This window comes from Carcharhinus amblyrhynchos, chromosome 27 (assembly GCF_965287045.1).
Source record: "Carcharhinus amblyrhynchos chromosome 27, sCarAmb.v2.hapA, whole genome shotgun sequence".
Taxonomy (NCBI): Eukaryota; Metazoa; Chordata; class Chondrichthyes; order Carcharhiniformes; family Carcharhinidae; genus Carcharhinus; species Carcharhinus amblyrhynchos.
In genome coordinates, this window is record NC_137350.1 from 20,137,677 (window position 1) to 20,153,275 (window position 15,599).

General features: G+C 43.1%; 1 protein-coding gene across 1 annotated transcript in view; it reads right to left on the minus strand.

The window, feature by feature from the left end:
- Positions 1 to 9,782: 9,782 nt before the first annotated feature.
- The window catches only part of samd14 (sterile alpha motif domain containing 14), a 119,501-nt gene continuing 113,684 nt past the window's right edge, over positions 9,783 to 15,599 (minus strand). The window contains exon 9 of the mRNA XM_080213368.1: positions 9,783 to 10,070. Coding sequence (XP_080069494.1) covers positions 9,909 to 10,070 — 162 coding nt within the window. The 3' untranslated portion in view covers positions 9,783 to 9,908. The remainder of the gene's footprint in view (positions 10,071 to 15,599) is intronic.

Genomic DNA, 15,599 nt, shown 5'->3' on the forward strand with positions numbered 1-15,599 from the left:
ACAGTAGGAACCTTATATTGTAATCAAACAGAAAGAGAGACAGGGGGTAATCTACACTCATTGGTTATTCAAGTCCATGCAGTCCATAGTTGCACCCTTGTGTTTTTGTTTTGTACAGTGTATTTATTTTGGCAGTGCAGATTGTTGCAGCAGTTTTAAGATCAGGCATAATGTTCTCAAATTTAAAAAAAAACACGGCCAGTCTGAATTGCAACATGAACCACTGGAACTTTGAAATTACTTTGCTGTTTATTTCCTTAAATTCCTTGCCTTAGCTGCAATGGGCGCACTGCAACTTCAATTTAGGTATTAAGGCTTTAACTGTAATCATTCAACACCTCAGGCAGACAACAATGTAATTAAAGAATCGTTCTACTCAACATGGTGCTCTTAACTTTCGACATTGGTAACAATGATTTTTGTCCCACTGATCTATGAGGGATCTCTCCCAGGTATCTAAGATGAGTAAAAGCATGAACAACATGTGAGCAGTGTGTTTGAGGAGAGAGCAAGTGGACCTGGATGTCCACAAACCTTCCTCTTCCCAGAGAATAGACTTGTGGAACAGGAGGTAGAAAAGATAAGAAGCAATTTGATGGAATCCTACAGCAGTAACTAATAATCAACTTCATTTTTGTTTCCTGCGCTTCTCTTTGGGAGCGGCGAATTTGGTGAACAGGGATAAAATCAGCAAAGGACGGGGTAGTGGGTTGAGAACGCATGGGACCCTTTGTCCTGGAAGCAAGAACATAAATGGGCCGAGAGGCGAGCCTGAAAACTTCAGCAAATATTTGCTAACCCACAAGGTCAAAGAGACCACACATTGTTTTTTTTATCATTTCACAGCCCTGAGCTTTTATCATTAATGCCTTTCGCAACACAAACTGACATTCAGATTTCAGTAACATGCTGCCTCCCATTGGTGGACTGCACAGTAATGAATCACATCCTTAAATCTGCCTGTTGTGTAGAAGAAGTACACATGAGTAAAAAGTGCAAATACGTAGGAATGAACCAAAAAACATTTAAAAGAAATAAGTTAAACTGAACTAAAATGACAAATGTAGTCATCTATGGAATAAATAGCATTGATTTCATACAATGAACGTTTGCATAACCGCTAGTAGGCAGTGAAAGGTTTAAAATATATATGACGGCAGAAAATAAATGGCACTTGATGGTGTTGCATTTTGGTTGTTTTATTTTTCTCTTTAGGATAGTTGATTAAGCTACAAATTCAGTTCCAGGGATCATAGCTTGGCCTCGTCTGGATGATTGTCAGGTTCCGATGAAGAGTCATCCAGACTTGAAACTTTGGCTCTATTCTCTCTCCACAGATGCTGTCAGACCCGCTGAGAATTTCCAGCATTTTCTGTTTTTGTTTCAGATTCCAGTGTCCGCACAGTATTTGTTTTTATCATAACTTGGCCATGAGGCAATTTGTTTACACTGAGGCTGTGTGTTGCCAAATTAAAAATGAATGCAAGGCAAAGCTGGTAGCAGGTACCAGGCAGAGTCCCGGTAGCAAAGCAATATAGAATCACAGAATCCCTACAGATCAGAAGGAGGCCATTCAGCCCATCAAGCCTATCCCCGTAACCCCACATATTTACCTTGCTAATCCCCCTGAAACTAGGGTCAATTTAGCATGGGCAATCAGCCTAACCTGCACATCTTTGGACTGTGGGAGGAAGCCAGAGCACCTGGAGGAAACCCATTCAGACACAGGGAGAATGTGCAAACTCCACACAGACAGTTCACCCAAGGCCAGAATTGAACCTGAGTCCGTGGTGCTATGAGACAGCAGTGCTAACCACTGTGCCACGATGTTACCTCCATTTGATAGGATGGCCAAAATGCCGAGATTTCACAGGCCTCCTTACAAGAACCCTCCCACATGATAACATCTCTTGACAAAACGTTCTACCAGCTTTGTAAACTAAGGAGTATTCAACCGCATCACCTATGGTGGATTTGTGATATTTTATCATGCCTGCCTGATGCCAATTGTAAGCTTCAAGTTTAGCAGAGAACATAAGCCTGCTTAACATAATGTAATATTAATTAAACTCAGCCAACCTCATGATCCATTTGCCTGTTTGTGTTAGAAATTATCACCTTAAGTCCATCATCAGGATATAACTTTCACAGGCCTCACCAGCCCTGACAAAGGATCATCCAGACTTGAAACATTGGCTCTATTGTCTCTCCACTGATGCTGTCAGACCTGCTGAGATTTTCCAGCACTTTCTGTATTTGTTTCAGATTCCAGCATCTGCAGTATTTTGCCTTTATGTGTGTGTGTGTGTTTGTGTGTGTGTGTGTATAACTAGAAGTGTAAGTTTATTTATTAGTCACAAGTAGGCTTGCATTCACACTGCAATTAAGTTACTGTGAAAATCTCCTAGTCGCCACACTCCGGCACCTGTTCAGGTACGCTGAAGGTGAACTTAGCAGGACCAATTCACCTAATCTGCACATCTTTGGACTATGGAAGAAAACCGGAGCACCCGGAGGAAACCCGCGCAGACAGAGGGAGAACGTGCAAGTTCCACACAGACAGTTATCCAAGCCGGGAATCGAACCCATGTCCTTGGCGCTGAGAGACAGCAGTGGTAGGCTGGCGGCCCCTCTGGATGTGCCTTCAGCATTCTTCTCCCCTCATCTCCTGGAGGCATTGTCTTAGACTGGATCCATACTAATGAGTACACGTTGTGCACGAGTGATGATGCTCCCATGAACTTAAGCAGTAACTGTCAGCGGATAGGGATGGCATGGGCATGTGGGCACACATTTGAGGCTAATCCTATTCTCACCATATATTGACGCACAGGAACTTTTCAATGGCATTTGAGACCAGGAACCTCAAGCGGATTTTCTTTTCCTTTCTAGAGCAGTATGGCCAATTACATATCTTCTCCTGAGGCTTAAACTGAGATCGGTTAACTTGGCTCAAACCAGGGATTGAAATTCTGTGGTGCAAGTGAGTTAACATCACAGGAAAAGTCAGCAGGAAAATGTTTAGTCACAGATTTTCATTTCCTCATAAGCATAGGAGTTCCATTGATATACCTGTTCTGAATTTTTAGAAGGTTATCTTCATAAGACTGGTAATAACAGCATGCAATGCTGTCTGCATACAAACTAGTGAGATTTCCAAATGGGTTATTTTAAGCTGTAGTGAACAAGTGCTCACTGAAAAATACATCTTTTCTGTGCCCTTAACCACTAGTACATTACAGCTAATTCACAGAGGTATTAAGGACAGTGAGAATCACTGCCATGGCATGCTTATTGAAGTATATTTTATGTTTGTGGTCAGTACTGTTTAATAATACCTTAATTAAAGTAATAAGATACATATCAATTTAACGCATTGCCTGCATTGGTGGTAAATAAGTTAGTGCAAAATAGCAAATGTTCATCAAACATGTAATTTTTCTTTTTCCCCCAGTATAAATCTAGATCCAGATGGATGTCAATTCAAGTTACATCTAGATAGGCAACCTTGCCAATGGCGAAAAATAAAAATAATGAGTTCTTGTCAACAGCAGTGGAGGACAATTGTGTGGCAGTTAGAAGCCCAATATAGTGAACAGGCACACAAGAGAGAGTCTACAGGTACTGCTGTTGGTACAAGTGATAATTGTAAACTGAATAAATGGATCACAAAGGATCCATCGATTCACACATCCCTGTACAAGCACAAAGATACACAGCTGACGCACTGACCACAACTCCTTCCACGCTGCATTCTGAGCGCAAGTTGTTGTCAGTATTTCCAGGCCCTTTTCATGAGGCAATTTGTGATTCCAGAACAAAAGGTGGTATTTTCTGGCCATTCTCACCTGTGCGAGCCCCAATCCACACCCCCACCCGCCTGCTGTGGGTTCCCCAGTGACGGAGAGCGGAATTTTACCATCTGCCCATGGTTCATATGATCCCGCCCGAGGCCAACAGGGAATGCCATTTTCCGAGCCTCGTCCACCCCTGACATTGGAGCAGGCGGGCCGGTAAAATCCCTGCCAAAGAGGGCAAACAACTGGAAAACCTTGTTGACAGTGGCAGGACTGGAAATTTTTTTTAAAAAAAGCCACAAAACACGTCGCAGGGGAAGTGGAAAATCCTGCAGAAGTTTTTAAGAGAAAACTCTTCACCAACATAATGTTGAACAGATCACTTAAAATGACTGCACACTACTGGTTATATTTATTGTTCTTCATGTACCCCATAATTGTTTCCTACCAACCACTTCCATCTGCTCTCTATCTTCCTGGGAAGGTTACAGTCTTCAATGACTTTAAGTCAGTATTAAGCTGTGTTGACAATGTAGTGAACTGTGTCATGCATGTGTTGGTGCTTTTGGCTCAAGTGACCTGACAGACCTCACTCCTAAGTTTCTACATAACCAAAGTAACAAACTCTAATCCAACTTATTGACCTGCTGTCTACAGTGTTAATCTGAAAGGAAATAGTGGATGTTCCCACAATTACAATTTGGGACGGGATTCTCCAGCCTCCCGGCCATGCGTTTCTCAGCAGTGAGAGGTGGTGCACCATTCACTTGGCTGTGGGATTCACTGCTCCATCACTGTCAATGGAAGTTCCCACTGAAGCCACCCTACTCTGCCAGGAAACCCATGGACAAGGGTGTGTTGCCGGAGGGATCAATGAATCCTGTTGGCAGGAGAATTCAAGCCCTAAAGTCATGAGTTTGGATCCCAAACCACGAAGCTACAATGTGGCCTCGGCTGATTGATTAACCAGGACAATCAGATAGTAAATCAGTTAGTACAACGTAATATATGTTATTTTCAAATAGCTCTTTTAAAAATATGCCACAAAATATTTGTCATAAAATGCTGCAAATAGATACTCTTTGGTTCTATAATTTTTTGAAAACTCCTTTAAATACATTTTCCAAAATTAAATTATATCTACAGATGTTTCATGATAGACATTGTGCATACTTTAAAAGATAAAAAGGGTTTTCATTCACATAGAATTAACTAACTAACTGAAACTGCAGATATTTTTTAATGTTGTGACTGTATTTTATGCCTGTTCAAAATGGTTGTATGAAACGTTCTTGCTCAAAATAAAGTTTAAGTTCACTTTTTTTTTTAATTATTCATTCATGGGACTTGGATGTCGCTGGTTGGTCAGCATTTATTGCCCATCCCTAGTTGTCTGAGGGCAGTTGAGAGTCAACCACATTACTGTGGCTCTTGAGTCAAATGTAGGCCAGCCCAGGTAAAGACGGCAGATTTCCTTTCCTGAAGGACATTAGTGAACTAGATGGATTTTTCTGACAATCAACAATGGTTTCTTTGTCATCAGTAGATTCTTAATTCCAGATATTTTTCATTGAATTCAATTCCACCATTTGCCCAGAACATTAGCTGAGTCTCTGGATTAATATTCTAGCGATAATACCACTAGGCCAGTGCCTCCTGTATGTCACAAGTGGGCTTACGTTAACACTGGAATGAAGTTACTGTGAAAACCTTCTAGTCGCCACATTCAGGCACACTGAGGGTGAATTTAGTGTAGCCAACACACCTAACCAGCACGTTTTTCAGACTGTGGTAGGAAACCGGAGCACCCGGAGGAAACCCATGCAGACATGGGCAGAATGTGCAGACACAGCACACTCACCCAAGGTCGGAATTGAACCTGGCTTCCTGGCGCTGTGAGGCAGCACTGCTAACCACTGTGCCACTGAAACAACATACTAAATCATCATTGACTAGAACGCACTGAACACTTCTTCTTGTTTAGCACTGATTGAATCAACGAAGCAACAATAATGTAGATGTGCTGAGAAATTGATGATTGAAGTGATAAATTTGACATCTACTAACTGAACAATGAATCAGACCCGTAAGAGAATTCAATCATTTTATATTCCAGTCCACAAAGTGGGGGAAAATGAGGTAATTCAAAAAGTGCAAAGTATATTTGGTGGGACATAAAGATGTCTTATTTTAGATTCCATGAACATACTTAGGTACGTAGAAAATAGAAACAGGAGTAGGCCATTTGGCCCTTCGAGCCTGCTCCACCATTCATTTTGATCATGACTGATCATCAGAATTCAACATTCTGATTCCCCCCTTTCCCCTATAATCCCTTTATCCCTAAGAGCTGTATCTAATTTCTTCTCAAAATCACACAACATTTTAGCCTCAACTACTGAAAACCTTTCTTGTAAATTCAATACCAGAAATTGTGCAATTGCTCCAATGGCCATAGTTAATATTTAACTGTGAAAAATGTCACATTAGACATGTGTGTGCTTTGAGTTAAGTCATATTTCTTGTTATTGTGCAGATCTCAAAAGGTGGCCAATTCTGCTTCTAGAATACAGATTGGATCCAAGCTAAAAAGCTGTTAAACCCAGCAATGATTTATCTACACGTCCTGCTCAGTACTCTGATTCGACTTATCGCAGTCTGATAAAGTTCTGAACTTAAATCTTCAGATTGGCTACATCTGCTTCATAGCCTCACATAGTTAATCATGTAGACACCACTTTGCTTAAGGAAAGGTCACTGACCCGCTCTGATGCTGTCTTTGTCAGCTTAGTACTAATGATTGCAAACAGGGTGTAGACCGGGCTGAAGCAAGTGATTTTTTTTTTCAGCAACTAAAGGCTGACAGATAATGGCTAAAAATGCAACTTGGTGTGTCTCATGAATGAAGTTCCTAAGAAGGTTATTTTGCCACTAAATTGCCCTCATCTTAAAATCAGTACAAATGTGATCAATGAAGTTTATAAATCATTTCCATTTAAAATGAATGCTAGAATAAATCACTGTCTGGGATACCTTACAACTTGATCTCTATGTAAAACTGTGAAACCATAGACTAGGACAGAGGGTATGAAGTTCAGTGCCCATTACATTGATTCATATTCGGTGCCTAGTTTTACTAGACCTCTATGCATCTATCACACAAAATGTACCCCCAACCAAGGGTCTGTGGCATTCTGAGAACCAATGTGCCTTCCATGCAATAGGTTCAGTATGAACCCAACTGCATTGTAAATGAGCAGTCCTCCCCATTGTACAGTGGAAACATTTGAGCAATATTCCAGATGCACAGTAAAGGCAGCACCGAACTCGCTCTCACTCTCGCTCTCGCTCATTCTCTCGCTCTTGCTGTTGCTTTTTCTCTTGCTCTTGCTGTTGCTTTTTCTCTTGCTCTCACACTTTAATGCCTACAGTATAGCCCCCTCCTTCCAATCGAGCTGTTCTTCTATATGTACGAACTTATCTTTTGTCTTCAGTGGACAATGACTGAAAGATGCTGTTATATCAAGATCATGTGGGAAAGACTGTAAGTGCTTGATGGGTAATCAACAACTCTTCCACTCTTGCTGGCCTCCAACATCTGGGTCAGACTGTTTTGCATGCGAAGCAACTGAATTGGCGCTAACACGTTTTAATGAGCTGATGTTACATTAACCTGCCAGGTCAGTTGCTTCGGGTGCTGGGTTGAAGATGCGACAGTCCTGGTTCCCTGAGTCAAACTATTGACTCCATTCAGCCTTTCCAAGCCCAGCAGCACTTATACACAAATGCTGTGATATCTTTGTCTAGCATGATGTGGAGATGCTGGTGTTGGACTGGGATGGACACTACGAAGCCTCACAACACCAGATTAAAGTCTAACAAGTTTATTTGGAATCACGAGCTTTCAGAGCGCTGCTCCTTCATCAGGTGATGAACCTGTTGGACTTCTTGTGTTGTGTTGTGAGACTTCTTACTTTATCATGTCAGAAACCATCTGAAGAATATTGTCACCATGCAGGCACATTGTTATCAGTTGTTTACAGGCCCTTAGTTTCTTCCCTCAATGTCAGAAAACAGAATTTAAAAGCTTCACTGGCAGTATCCAAATACACGTGCCCAATAACTTCTGCAGATTTCCAATCAATGTGATGTTCCAATAATCATGCTTTCATATCAATTCTAGGCCACACATATAAACCCCTTAACTGAGGTTTTAATCAAGTATCCTCAATGTGTTTTATAAAATAATTCTCCCTAGGATAATTTAAAATCAGATTTGATAACCTATCTAACACTTACAGGGACTTATACCTATCTAAATTAGAGTCATAGAATCATACAGTGCAGAAGAGGCCCTTCAGCCCATCGGGTCTGCATCAAGTCCCCGAACAGAAGGGCAAATTTCAACCAATTCATTCAAACAAAACCCATTCCTGTATGCTTTGACCTATATGTTGGTGGCAAATTCTGGTTTGTAACACTGAACTGAAAGTGAATGATGTCCCTGCATTTCTTCATGTAGTATACTTCTACCAGAAGCAGTGTCCTTTTGACCCATTTAGGGCTTTCTTGCAGCCATACTATATATTTGTATGTGTGTGTGAAGCCTAGGTTAAAATCTGTATCTCGCTAGTCGTAGCTCTATCAAAACTATATAATCTGATGCCACATTGCCCTCAAAGCACTGAGGGGACAGGAAGCAATGGTCCTGTGGGGCAGGAAACAAATGGATTTAGACAGGTTGCTAGTTGTTATAAAGAGGGTCATGGACGTGTACAGTTTACAATAAGTTAGAGCTTCCATTGAAAAGAAATCATTTAATCTTTGTTTCTAATTCCCTGAATCTATGACCATAGTAAGATTAGAGTCACTGCTAAAATATTGTTGTCTCTTGCAGGTTTTCTATTACAAGGTATTCAATAATTCCCCTTTAAATCACAACCATGTTATTTGGCAGATCGTGCCAAGTGTCACTGTTTGGATTTAAAATACTGGCTACACTTGCAACACTCAAAACATCTCCACACCACCAATATTTTAGGCGACTTGTAATGTTTATGCTTGTTCAATACAAGCCAATAAGTGTTTTTTTTTAAGGTCACGTAACTGGTGATCTTATTACACTGATCTGAACAATGTTCATCACCTCCTAGATCTTTGGATTAATTTCAACCTTTAATCAATGAGTTCACTCGTGGGTCCTGAATATTTTGTACAACTACACGCACGGAAATGAGGTTTTCTGAAAACACGCAGTTTATCTCCATTATACTGCATCAGGTTCTCCAGGACAGTCTATCACAGGAAGACATTGCTCACTAAATGGCAAGGTACCAAGTGCATCCCATTGCCTAGCTCCTTTTCTTCATTTCCAATTTCACAGTACGTACATTTCAACCATACACTTATTCAATGTTTCTTTCTGCCATTGGCAAAGTCGCTCGATCAATTGAGGCCTGCTTTACAACCTAGATTGTGGAAGAATTCAGGTTTGGAGAAAATTGTGCACAAAAAGCTGTAATATTTCCAACGCAGGCACATTAATCCTCAGTTCTCCCTTGTCCTTCCGATTTAATCATTAGAATGCATCCTTTGACGACTAAACAAAATAACAAGATCTAGTTTCTTTTTAAAAAGGACATTTTTCATATTCTTCTCCATTTCTGATATTTTTAAAGTGAACAGAGATACAGATGCACTCAGAATCACTTCTGTAAGTGATTTAAGAATTCAGGAACATTCTATTCTCAGAGAATAGGTTTTTTTTTAAAATATAGATTATCCTGATTATCCTCTGTGTCTGACCCGGGATGGGTTCAGTTGTTAGTAAACGCAGCATGGATTTCGGTGATAATCCACTAATTGAAGGAAAAGTCTGCCTGCATTGTGAAATATTACTTCTTTTTTAATACTAGAGGTTGCCGTTACAGACCTGAACTGTCCAAGTGTGAAGCTAAACTGTACTTCACAAATCCCACAAGCAGAACTGAGATACAATGTCCAGTTTGATCCAGTGACTCATTGCATTTCTGCTTTTGCTCACGTTTAAATATCTCTGAAGAACTGGAGACAAATGTGTAGATGAGTTGACGTCTGGTCATTCTTCCCAGCTTAACTCTTCTTCTGCGACTGCTCCTGTTCCTTTCTCTTCTGTTTCTCCTTCTGTTTTTCCAGTTTCTCCAGGGCTTTCTTTTCTTTTTCAACTGCTGCATTCATGTCTTTAATTTTCTTTTTGATGGTGGCTCGATCCTGTGAGTTGATGACTCCCAAAGCCTGTGCGGTTAAAAGAAAAACAAATTAGTCCTCAAAGTGCTTGATTTTTGTTTTAAAATATTACAATTCTTGAAAGCACCAGGGATAAGAGGAAGGAGATTCAGTAAATCCGTCCAGTAATTTAACTCTTCCCGTCATAGCATCAAACCGCACTTTAAAACTCTAGGGTCGGGATTTTCCTGCCTCGCTCAATCCGAGCTGGAAAATCCCGTCTGAGATCAATGGTCCACGGTCTGCCACTTGCCTCCTTCAATTCCTGTGGCGGGAAGGGCTGTAAAATTCTGGTCCGGACTAAATTTTCCGGTCCCACCCATTGCGGGAATTGCAGCGGACAAGACAGAAAATTTGGCAGACCAGTTAAAGATGGGGTGGGAATTTCCGGTCTTGGTGTCATGCACAACCAGGAAATCCTGCCCTAGTGCGCTGAATGATTCCAATTCTCTTCCTGCACCTCGTGATGCACTAAGGCAGACTTAGGCTATTTGCATAGCTAGTAATTCCTGGAATAGGTCACCAGTCTGTCGCCAGGAGCTTATAGCTTGAGGGGTGCCACTCCACATCAAGAGTGGCTGACCAGGCGTCTCTCCCACTCTTACTGCCAGCCATTGGTACGTTTGGAAGGATTTACAAGTTGACACACTAAAATCTGTCTGGCCACATTATGAATATACCTTCCTTGGCCATCAGGTCCTAGGGTGGGGTTCAAACCCAGAGCTTCTGACTCAGAGGCAAGGACTCTATCCACCGTGCCCCAAGACCTCCAAAGTGCTGAATGACAGAATTCCTCTAGTGGACAAGCCAGAGAGGCTACAGGTTTTTTTTATTTGCTGGCCCTGTAATGTAATATTCAAAATATCTATCACTCTCTTTATAATCAATAGCTGTTTTGAATGTACCCTTCAGTGTTTTGTGTCTATTGATCATTGGCCTTCCTCTCTTTGCTGAACCTCAAGCAACAGACTATGTTTACTTCAGGTAATATTTTCTACTTCAGTAAGGGTGGCACAGTGGTTAGCACTGCTGCCTCACAGTGCTAGGGACCTGGGACCAGGCTTCAATTCCAGCCTTGGGTGACTATCTGTGTGGAGTTTGCATGTTCTCCCCGTGTCTGTGCGGGTTTCCTCCGGGTGCTCCGGTTTCCTCCCACACTCCAAAGGTGTGCAGGTTAGGTTGACTGACCGTGCGAAGTTGCCCCTTAGTGTCCCTAGATGCCGAGGCTGGGGGAATTAGTGGGGTAAATGTGGTGGGGGTTATGGGAAAGGGCTTGGGTGGGACGTTCTGTGGGAGAGTTGGTGCAGACCCAGTAGCCTCCTTGTGCACTGCAAGGATTCTATGATTGTAAAGTGAGCCCTTACTCCTTTCTTTCTGTACTGAAGTAATCTTCTCTTGCAGCTCCTCCCCTTTAATCTTGGGATCAGTTTTGGCTTGTGTGTCCTTTTGTGGTGCAGTAAACAGGGTTGAAGACAATGGGGCTCATTAGTCTAAGTCAGGGGTCTCCAAACTTTTCAGTACGAGGGCCACGTCGTATATTTTACACATTTTCTTGGGCCAAAGGAAAAAAATGGTTCTAAAGTTAGGCGGTTACTTTTGTATTAGTTATTCTTCTAAACAAAGGCTTCAAATAATTTTAAATTCATTGCGATTGGTGACTGCGTTACAGCAGCACAAGGCAATTGGCTGCAGCAGATGTCAGTCACAATGTGGGTGTTGCACTGAACACATCGCTCTACGATTGGTCTGAATTGCTGTCGACATTGTCATTGTTCTCGCTCATTTCAGACGGATGGAGCTTACGGATTGGATAAAGCAGCTGTCATTCAGCCAATGCAGAGTGGCAATTGGATAACAGATGTCTCAATTGCTGATTTGTTTAATGAACTGTCAGTCATAGGATGGCAGCTCTGATTGGACAATAGGCTGGTAAAGAGGGCAGGGATTCCCATGGGTCCATCAGACACTGCGCGAGTGGCAGCAAATGTCCATCTCTGCGTCTGGATCCTGAGTCAATGGCAGGGCTCCAGATGCGGGAATGTTTTCTGCAGCAGGAATCCCGTCCCGCCCCACTGGCTGAGGGCCAGATGTAGCCTGCTGTGGGCCAGATGTGTCCAGGCCCTATGCCCCAGCAATGGTGATCCCTCACCCTGGCAAACCTCCCCCCACTCCCCCTGGGGTCAGCCCCCCTGGCAGGCTCCCCCTCCCAGCCTGCCCCAATCGCTGTCCCCCCTCCATCCCAGACCAATCCCAATGCAGAGTGACAGCGGGAACCCCCACCCCCACTGATCACCCCTAGGCCCTGCCCACAATAGGCCCTGCCCCCTTGGCACTGCCAGATGCCCAGCAGGCAGTGCTATGTGCCCCTGGGCATGGGCACTTTGCCCCTTGGGCAGAGCTGAGGGCACAGGCTGGCACTGCCAGGGTGCCCATGCCCAGGGGACACCACCCCCGCTGCTCAATGTCCTGGGGGACCCCGATTGCCCCCCTTCATTCCGGCGGGGTCTCCCATTTGTTCCCTGAATGTGGAAAACTAGTCTGAACCCCGCCAGAATGAAGTACTCCTAGTGGAGTGGGAGATTCAATCGGGTCCTGAAAGGTCCCAATAATTAACTCATATACATATTTAAAACATATTTTAAAAAGATTTAAATGAATTACCTGCCTTCCCGCCGGTTTCCATCGTGGTCTGACCGGCGAATGTTCGCCGGCTCTGGGAGATGTGCTTGTATTCCCAGCAGATGCGCAAATCCCTGTTCAAGGCCGGAGACGCGCATCTCCCACCGCGACCCAACAGGAAAGTTGCAGGTCACAATAGGAGAATCGCGGCCAAAGTGTTTTAAATTTTGTTTGTCAATCATCTGGGGTGGCATGGTGGTCGCACAGTGGCACTGTTGCCTCACAGTGCCAGGGCCTCCGGTTCAATTCCGGCCTCGGGTTACTAATGTGTGTGAGTTTGCACTTTCTCCACGTGTCTGCATGGGTTTCCTCCAGATGCTCCAGTTTCCTCCCACAGTCCAAAGATGTGCAGGTTAGGATGATTGGTCATGCTAAATTGCCCCTTAGCATAGGATAGAATAGGGTAGGATATTAGCATTAGGATAGAGCTGTGCATAAATTGTCCTTTAGCATAGGATAGAGCCGTGAAAAAGGCTTATAGCGTGTTAGCGTTTATTAACAGGGTGTTTGAGTTTAAGAGCTGTAGGGTTATGCTGCAACTATACAGGACCTTGGTGAGACCACATTTGGAATAGTGTGTTCAGTTCTGGTCACCTCACTATAAGAAGGATGTTGAAGCATTGGAGAGAGTGCAGAAGAGATTTATCAGGATGCTGCCTGGTTTGGAGGTTAGGTCTTATGAGGAAAGGTTGAGGGAGCTGGGGCTTTTCTCTTTAGAGTAGAGGAGGATGAGAGGCGACTTAATAGAAGCTTATAAGAATGATAAGGGGGATAGATAGAGTGGACGAGCAGAGACTATTTCCTCGGGTGGATAGGGGGCAAAACTTTAAGGTTCATGGTGGGAGATATAGGAGGGATGTCCGAGGTAGATTCTTCACTCAGAGGGTGGTTGGGGTATGGAATACACTGCCTGCTGTGATAGTGGAGTCAGACACTTAAGGAACTTTCAAGCGGTTATTGGATAGGCACATGGAGCACACCAGAATTATAGCGAGTGGGATAGCTTGATTTTGGGTTTGGACATAGCTCAGCACAACATTGAGGGCCGAAGGATCTTTACTGCGCTGTACTGTTCTACGTTTCTACCCCAAGATGTATCTGTTAGGAGAATTAGCGGGGTAGATATGTGGTGATATGGGGATTGGGTTGGGTCAGATGTTCTGCCAGAGAGTTGGTGCAGACTCAATGGCCCGAATAGCCTCCTTCTCCAATGTCGGGATTCTATGATTCAATATTTTCATTGCCATTTATTTGGCTCAGATAGTGACGATTACAGACATTATAAAGCGGACAGAAGGACAAGCTATCAGGATTCCCCATAGAATTGCCATGTTCCCCTCAACCACCAATTGTCCCTGTAGTCCCCGGAATTTTACAGGTATTGCTTTTGTTAAAAGAAGAAGAAAGCAGTTTGCTTTGGATTATGTGTACAATTAGATTGCAGTATCTCAGTGCAGAGATAGTTTTATGATGAGTGAGCTGTGTTCTCACCACTTACGACATTTTTCAATTTTGTTCCAACTTTGAAGCTTCCTCAATATCAACTATTCTCCTTGACTTGATTGAGAAACAGTCCATACATTGTACTGAGCCTGAAGGTAATACAATTCTCAACAGGTAAAGAAAGACATGAGATTCTACTTGTGCTCCACTGTGAAGATATCCACTGGGGCTAATGTAACATTGATTCAACTATGATCAGAAAAAATAGACTCTCTCATTCTGTATAGAATCATAGAATCCCTACAGTGCAGAAGGAAGCCATTCATTCCATCAAGTCAGCACTAATCCTCCGATGGAGAATCTCACCCAGGTTCATCACCTCCCCCCCCGCCCAATCCCCATAACCCTGCGCACTTACCCCACTAATCCCCCTATCTTTCACATCTTTGGACACTAAGGGACAATTTAGCATGGCCAATCCACCTAACCTGCACATCTTTGGGCTGAGGGAGGAAACCAGAGCACCCAGAGGAAACCCACACAGACACGGGCAGAATGTGCAGACTCCACACAGTCACCTAAGGCCAGAATTGAACCTGTATCCCTGGCATTGTGAGGCAGCTGTATTAACCACTGCTCTAAAATACTGTGACTATTCTCGCTGTAGTTTCTCACACTGACTGTCTCAAGTATTCAAGTGTTTAATTCTGGTCACCACACTAGCAGAAGGATGTGGAGGCTTTGAAGAGGGTATGGACATGATTTACCAGGATGTTGCTTGGTATGGAGGGCATTAGCTATGAGGTGAGGTTGGCGAAACTTGGTTTGTTCTAACTGGAACGACGCAGGTTGAGGAGGTGACTTAATAGAAGTCTACAAGATTATGAGAGGCATGGATGGAGTGGATAGTCAGAAGCTTTTTCCCAGAGTGGAAGAGTCAATTACTAGGGAGCACAGGTTTAAGGTGTGAGGGGCAAGATTTAAAGGAGATGTACGAAGCAGGTTTTTTTAACACAGAGGGTGGTGGTTGCCTGGAACTCGTTGCTGGGGAAAGTAGTGGAAACAGATACAATAGTGTGTTTTAAGGGATGTCTTGATAAATACATGAATAGGATGGGAATAGAGGGATGTGGTCCCCGGAAGGGTTGGGGGTTTTAGTTAAGTCGGGCAGCATGGTTGGTGCAGGCTTGGAGGATCAAAGGGCTTGTTCCTGTGCTGTAATTTTCTTTGTTCTTATTTCTCCAAAACGTTGAATGGGTTAGGTGTTGTGCCTAATATCCCACAAGTATGAAAGAAAAAAATCACCACAAAAAGGTCATTTCTTTTAAATTATGATATTTCTGCCTGTGTAATTATCACCTGCTCAGTGGTTTCACGTAAATCTTCAAAAGTTAACTTGCAATTTTATGCATTGTC